An 8,600-nucleotide genomic window follows, 5' to 3' on the forward strand; every position below is an offset into this window, starting at 1 on the left:
GGGCAATGATAAGTTGTGATTGAATGTGCAAAACGAGCTAAGATGACCAGGTATGAGTTAGCTTATTACCTACTTGAAATAAGGTAAGTAAGTTACTTGATATTTGTTGCAATTTATGTATGAGGTAAATGAAAAATGTATGTGTACATGGAAAGTGTATTTGGCCTTTGGAACAAATAATATGAATATTTTTGTAATAACTTAATTTTTGAATCTGTAAATATAATTATATGAACATTCGGCCAAGTTAACATTTATGTATGAAAGTATATATATTATTTATGAAATGGTACGTTTGAGATAATGTGATAATGATATTATAATTTGGTCTAGTTAAAATGAGTTAATCTTATCATTGAGTTGTTTACTTGCTTATAACTTACTAAGCTATGATAGCTTATTGTGTGTGTATATGTTTTCCTTTGTTTTATAGATTTTGGAGTCAAGCTACAAGCTCGGGGATCATCGTCAAAGTCTATCACACTATCGACTAACTTCGATATTTTATAAATTGAATTTTTGGAACTATGGCATGTATAGGCTGGGTTATATTTTGAAATAGTTGATTTTGGGATGTGTATATATTTAAAAGCCATGCGAAAATGGCTTGTTCATTTGCTAAATATGGGTTTATGGTTTGATTAAATGATGTAGTTGAAATTTTGGATGTGTTTGGCATTTTCTGTTATGATATATATATGTGTATAGTTAGATGTGAATATTGCTTGAAAAAGTTGGTGAAAGGTGAATGGCTTGTGAATTTGATCATGAAATGTGGTATAAATATTGTTTATCTTGAGCGATATTTGAAATTGGTTTACTAAAGAAATGGTCATTGAATGAAACACATTTGTTTGGTATGATCATATTTGGCTAAAGCCTTATAAAATGATCATATGAATAGTAGATTATTTATGTTTGAAATGGAAAATTTTGACATTTCTTGTAATTAAAATTTACATGCCGAATGAAGTAGGGTAAACATGGATGTATCTCGAATATGTATGCTTTATAATTTTCATATATGAAATCATTGATTTAATAAATTGCATTGTATTTGTTCTTGGTTTAATAATGAAATGCCTTTGTATAAGAAAGCATATGGTAATCAGCTAATGCTTATAAAAGTGACCAAATGAATAGTGCTTTTAGTATTATAAGGTTTTAATGGTTTGCATGCAAATTAAGTTTTTGTGCTCTTTGATATTTCATGCTTATAATAATTGATTTAAATTATTTTATAAAGACTTTAATATGCGCGTATGATTTGTGTCAAAATGAGATAGTTGACATTATTTGTTTATGATTTAATATTAGATACAAGTTGATTTAATATGTTATAAATTGTTTCGTAAAAAGCTTAAATTGATTATTTAAGCTTATAATTGATTTGAATTTGAATTACATGTTTGAGTATGTTTGTGATTGCCTAAAAGCTATGTCTCTTCTAGTAATACCTCGTAACACATTCTGGCGATAGATACGGGTTAGGGGTGTTACAAGTATCGCATGTACTTACCTTTTGGTCGCTCTAAACACAAAGGTATGTTTCCATAAACTTGAATCCTACTCCCATCAAGCTTGAAATTTCATTTTTGATCATTTTACCATTTACCATATACAAAAATTAGCATATATATTTTTTTCTAAACTTTCTCAAAACAACTAAATTCAATTAGCTGTAAGAGTGAAATCCTTTTTCTAAAAACTTTTTTCTAAACTTTCTCAAAACAACTAAATCCATGCAACAAGGTTGATTTTTAAGTGATTTCAACTAAATTTAAGATTGAGTGTTGAGATTCTAGTAAAATCTCAAGAAAAAACATGAAAATGAAGAAAAAGAGAGGACCTCCTTAGGGAAGAAGGCTGGTTAGCAACATCAAGGGAGAGCTTATGAGGGTTCATTTTTCTTCTCTTTATTTTAAAAATCATATAAATAGGCCCCAAGCCCACATACGATAATTTTAAGCCCAAGCTCATTAATTGAAGACCTATTTCCATATAATATGATCCAATAGTACCAATAAATTCAATATATCAAATATATTATTCAAATAATATTTTCATAATGAAATGCTTGAGAAATGATCAAATTACCCTTTTTATATCAAAATTACCATTTTACCTCATTTTGACTATTTGTACAATTTCTTCTTCATAATAGGAAATTATCAAACACAAATCTCAAAATTCACATATAATATTGAATGAACATGCAACACCCCTTACCCGAGATCGTCGCCGGAGTTGAGCACGAGGCGTTACCTGACTTAACTTACTAATTCGGGACATAAAATTTTCTTTTAAAATTAATTAATTTATATTCATTCAATATGTCCCTAAAAAGGGCCCTCGAGACCCTAAAACATACAATTGAAATGGTTCGGGACCAAACCGGGAACATTAAAAATTTTCTGAATACTTAGACAAATCAAAACAATTTATTTAATTATTCCTTATAAAACTGCCCATCTGCGTCATATTCACTAAATAAATCATAACCTGAGTCAAAAAACTCAAATTTTAAATTTGTGAATTTTCCATGAAACTAGACTCAAATATATTCTTACTAATTATTTTCCAAAATTTTTGGTCAAGCCAATTAGTACAGTTTATTAGTTAAAGTTTCCCTTATTGTACTGTTCGACTACTCTGACCTCTCCTCACTTCGAATCAATTTTATCCCTGTACAGAATTCAAATAACCATGCCGTTTGTTTCTCTTGAAAGTATATTCACTAAGGAATCTAGAAATAGAAACTATAACTCCTAATTATTTTTGTACAATTTTTAGTGAATTTATAAATTCAAAATAGGGGATTCAGAAATCGCTCTGACCCTATCTTACTAAAATTCAAATATCTCTTAATATATAGTTCTTTTGCTTACTCTGTTTCTTTCATATGAAAATAGACTCAATAGTCTTTAATTATATATCTCATTCATCACCTAATTACATTTCTACTATTCTTGTTGATTTTTCAAGTTCACATCACTGCTGCTGTTCAATACTATTTTAATGCTAATTTCACTTTTTCATGATTTCTTTGTATTAACTACCATTTAGGCATACATAACACTGAAATATGTTCTTCTCTTCATTAGCCATTTCAATAGCTAATCATTATCAAATATTTACATACCATTCTTTATCCATATCATAAGGGCATACACACAAAATGGCTAAGTCCCTATACATGCCATAAACTAGAACGTTTGTAAACAAAGATACCCATTTGGTAACTTGATAGTCGATAGTGTGAAGTGATCTTCGACGACCTCCAACTCGAACTTGCTTTTAAGTACTCTAAAACATCGGAAAGTGAAAGAAGTAAGCTTATAAAGCTTAGTAAGTTCACATTTAAACTAATAAGCATTAGCAATCAATTTAGCTTACTACTGTGCTATCATAATTTGCTTAAATAATGTTTAGTTCTTACTTTCCCATCTTACTCACCGGTAACCTTACCAAAGGCTCAAAATACAAAAGGTAGCTTACTTAATATCTTGCTTACATACCTACAACATCTCACTTAACACATGAGTACTGTTTCATAATATAAGCATATTGCCAATCATGTCATAAAGTGTCACAAGCATAACTGAAAACTCATCACTTACTTAATACTTGATAATCTCAATTGCTTACAATCTCAATATTAAATAAGCCTTAAATGCATACCTATACTATTTCTTCATGTTCTCACCTTGTCGTTTCTTTGACTTACTCTTTGGATTACTCAAGAACCTTTCCTTTTTGAACTTACCATTGCCATGTCTTGACATGGTCTTACGTGGTATCCTTGCCTTATGAACTCACAAATGCCATGCATTGGCATGGTCTTACATGGGACCTTTGCCTTATAGTAACTCATCAATGCCATGTCTTGACATGGTCTTACATGATTTCCTTGCCTTATAGAACTTATCAATGCCATGCATTGGGATGTTCTTACATAATATCTTTATCTTACCAAATGTCATGTTCCAAACATGGTCTTACATGGTATCCTTGTCTTACCAAATGCCATGTTCCAAACGTGGTCTTACATGGTATCCTTGTCTTAGTGCCAATGCCACATCTTGATGTGGTATTACATGGAGTCCTTAATCAATGCCGATGCCATGTCTTGACATGGTCTTACATGGGATCTTTGCCTTACCAATTCCATGTCTTGACATGGTCTTACATGGTATCCTTAATCGTCAATTCCTCCTTAAATGCCATGTTATAAACATGGACTTTTCCGTCAATTCTTCCTTAATTGCCATGGTACAACCATGGACTTTGAGATATCAATGCCTTGTCAAGTCATAGCTGAAACATACTTGCTCAAATTCTCAAGGTTAGTCGCATAACTCAATAATAACAATACTAATAACAATAATTGCATAATAATAAAATGTTATTCAACTTACATACTTACATTCTCAATCTCATCATATCATCAACTTAAATTATTCTCATCAAACTATGCTAGTCAATACTTTCTTGTTATCATACAAAGCCATAATACAAAATATGTCTTACGTATAAATTATACAAGTTCTCTTTCCAATATCGAATTATTATCGAACATTAATCATTATATCTGAAACTCAATACTAAAGTATTTATGGCCAAAATATCAATTTATCATTCAAATATGCATAATTAAATGCTTATTAAACATATGAACTTACCTCGATACCAAAACGACCATTTTATCAACTTTCCTGGTTTTCGGTTTTTCTCCAGTTCTAGGTCTAAATCTCACTTTTCGGGATCTAAAACATCATATTTCACTTATTTAATTGATGTACTATTCAAAACATTCCCTAACTCATACTGTGGCAAAATTATAATTTTGCCCCTAAACCTTTGTAGAATTACGATTTTGCCTGCCCCTAGGCTCAAAAATTAAAATTTATCCATTTTTATTATGTTTTATTACACGCTGAACATTTTTCCCTTCTATGGCAACATCAAATTCCCACTCTATCATGTACTTATGAACATTAGGTATTTTTACCGATTATGGCGTTTTACTCGTTTTCACTTAAAATCGCTTAGCAAAAGTTGTTTAACATAATTTTCAAGCTTCATATTCTACCATAAAACATGAAAATAAACACATTTAATCTATGGTTATTTTTCCAAATATGAAACCTAGCATGAATTATTGCTAGAATAAGCTAAATCAAGTTTTTGGGACTCCAAAAACGTAAAGAACATTAAAAATGAGGCTAGAACGGACTTACTTGAAGTTGGAAAGCTTGGAAACCCTAACCATGGCTTCCCCCATGCTATATTCGGCCTCCATGAAGAAGATGGACCAATTTTGACTTTATTTTCCCTTTTCAATTTTTTTAATGGCTAAATGACCAAAATGCCCTTAAAGGCTTTTCTTTCAAATTTGTCCTATTTTTTCCCATTTTTTTCCAAACTTAAATATAATGCTCTAATTTATAAATAAGGACCTCCACTTTAAGAACCCATTTCAAGTAAATCCCCTTTATTATCTAGAACACACATTTTGCTAATTTTACAATTTAGTCATAATTATCAAATTAGGCACTTATACATAAAATTTCTTCACGAAATTTTCACACAATTATTCAATCAATGAATAAACCTTAAAAATTAATCGGAATAAATTTTTTTGACCTCGGATTGATGGTTTCGCAACCGCTATTCCGTTTAGGTCCTATTTCGGGATGTTACAGAACATCCATAGATGATAAAAATTTTACATCTTTTCCCTTTCTGGTAGTAAAATTGAGAAATTTATAATGTTGTCTCTGTACTTCATAATCTTTTTAATTTAGTCCCTAAAGTGGTTTTCACCATACCAATTCATATTTCAATTTATCCTCATGTCAAATAGGAAACTTTTCAAACTTTTACGATTTAGTCCTTTTATCACATTTTCATTTCTAAAATTCTTTTAATTTATTCTCATATCCAAATTCACTTTGTTTTCATAGTAATTATTTTATCTGGTAAATCTTCTAATTTTCTTGAACATTCACTATATCCATTATCGGAATAGTGCCACATGTCTAATAAGAAATTTTGGGATGTTACAATTTGCAATATAGTCTTTTTGGTTCCATAATTATTTTCATTGATTTATAACTCCAATATCGATTTTACTTGTTTTCCAAATCTTCTCAATTTCTTACTGTGATCAATCCTGGAATACTTCCACATACTATATTGAAATTTGGAGCATTACAGAACCCATTTTTCTCCCTAATCTAGCCACCCAAACAGTTGACTCTTCAATCTATCCTAAACAGAGTGAATCGACTAATTCCGCCGCCAATCAATTTTCACCTCAACAAATCTAAATTTAATAAAAAAATTAAAATTATTCAAAAGTTTAAAGACTCAAATTAATAAAGAAATTTGGTACGCAAAATTGATAAACCTATTTTAGCCCATTCAGATAAACTCGACCAAAGCCCTATTTATAGATAGTTGTGCCGAGCTCCAGCCCCGGAGCAAGTAGGCAGATCCCATGGACATATTTAAGTTAAAAGGTAGACTGCCCCCAAGATTATGAGTTAACTACAATAATGCCACAACGGCATGAAGAGTTTATGACGGGAAGAGTTTGTTAGGAGTGAAGGTGGCAGTTAGTAGTACCAGTGTTATTATTCGATAAAAGAATCGATTGCTATTCGTCTTTCTTTCTCTAATGATTCTTCAGTAATGATTAAACACTCCCTCTTCTTTCTCTTTCTGTTGCTTCCCATTTCCGCTTTTTCTGCCAATCATCACCGCCGGCGTCGTCCACCGCAATCACCACCTTCTCCTCCTCCGTTGCATCAGCATCAACTTAATAACATAATCGACGCTCTCGTTGGTGCTGGGGACTTCAATAACTGGGCAAACATGCTTTCCGCCTCCCATTTCTTCATGCTTCCACTTTCAGCTACCCTTTTCGTCCCTTCCGATGATTCCCTTTTCCCATTTCCTGTCCCTGTTCCAACTTCTTCTACCGCGGCCGCCGCTGCCTCCGCTGCCTCCGCCACCACCTTTGACCCTCTCATTATCCCTTACCACATCGTCCCGCAACGCCTCACTTTCTCTCAACTCACCCTCTTCAAGCCTTTCTCTCGCTTACCGACTTTGCTTCCTTCCAAAACCCTCCTCATAACCAACTCTTCCCACTCCAACTTCACTCTTGATGCCTCTCAGATTTCCCACCCCGATCTTTACCTCACATCAACCATTGCTGTCCACGGCATTGCCTCGCTCCTCAACTACACTGTCTACGGTGGTGACCCTGGCCTTGTTCATGGCCTTGCGCCAGCGCTTCCGCCGCCGCCGCCGCCGCCTCCACCAGCAATGTTTCAGCCGCTGGGGGACGCCATGGGTGATAGGCGGAGATCGGATGCTGGTTGCTTGTATGGGGAGTTTGCATTTGTCTTGCTGCCGATTCCTTGGTTGGTTTGGTGCATCAAGGTTTATGGGAATCCCCTTGGCCTCTGATGGGGTTCTTAACTCTTGTAATTGTGCTTTAATCACTGTGCTTTTGATATAACAAACAACAGTATTTTCCCTTTGCATTCTCTTAGATTCGGGTGCTTTATTTTTTGTTCTTCACGGTTTGTTTGTTTTCGTACATTCCTCGTGTAATGTGATTTGAGAGAAAATTGCATTCTGCTCTTTGTGTGATAATGAAATGAAGACTAATTCGAGATTTTGTTTAAAAATAAACGCTCTGCAAATGTTTCTCTGATCAGTCTCCTCCATCAATGCATCATGATCATATATGATTGCAGTGCCAAAAAACCAATTCTTGTGCCTGACTCAAGCATATTGATCATGGGGATTTCGATGAAAATATGAGCCTGCCTGTGCCTGTTAATTGAAAATCAAGGCAAAAGAACTCACTTAGAATGAATTTTATCCTTGGCTTTCTAAAGCTGTTTATGCATGAACCATCTTGGAGTTGGATTAATCTACATGATTTATGGATTTTCTGGTAGAAAGTTGAGGTGAAAGTACTAAAATTAAGATGATTAATTTTTTTTGGCCATTAGATGATTAAAATTAGACTTGAGGCATTACAACTATTAACTTCGCTTTTATCATGTAACAAGCCATAAACTACGAAATTAAAGTAGTGGAAATGGTATAAATTGAGTTTTACAAACGCACTTAACAGTTGTACATCAAAATATGTATGTGACAGCCCTAAATTGACCCTAGTCGGAAAGTGGTTTCGGGACCACTAAACAGAGTCATAAAAATAATTAGCCGTCATAGTGGATGCTCATTATATGTACATATGCATGTGTGAAAATTTCATGTTTGAATTTTGTTAATTGTAAGTGAATTTTATCAAAAAGGACTTATGTGAGAAAATTTAGAAATGTGCTAGGCAAATGTAAAGTGGCCTATTAATGCATGTTGTGAAAATGATGGGCTTGCATGTCAAATTTCCTAAATTAAAGCCTAGTGGCGGCCATGACAAAGGGTGATGGGCAAAACATGTCATAAAACATGTTGTGTAAATGGTTTATGTTGGAATAAATAAAATAAGGAGTATGGGTAATAAAGAAATGGAAAAGGAAAGAAGTGTGTGATCCCCCATTGCCGTGAGTTGA

General features: G+C 33.1%; 1 protein-coding gene across 1 annotated transcript; it reads left to right on the forward strand.

Annotated features, from left to right (window-relative positions):
* The first annotated feature begins 6,450 nt into the window (after positions 1-6,450).
* Positions 6,451-7,707, forward strand: LOC108465569 (fasciclin-like arabinogalactan protein 21). Its single transcript, XM_017765914.2, has one exon. It carries the CDS (start codon positions 6,697-6,699, stop codon positions 7,477-7,479), a length of 783 nt encoding a protein of 260 aa, XP_017621403.1. The 5' UTR covers positions 6,451-6,696; the 3' UTR covers positions 7,480-7,707.
* The last annotated feature ends 893 nt before the right edge of the window (positions 7,708-8,600 follow it).

Source organism: Gossypium arboreum, chromosome 3, assembly GCF_025698485.1.
Source record: "Gossypium arboreum isolate Shixiya-1 chromosome 3, ASM2569848v2, whole genome shotgun sequence".
NCBI lineage: Eukaryota > Viridiplantae > Streptophyta > Magnoliopsida > Malvales > Malvaceae > Gossypium > Gossypium arboreum.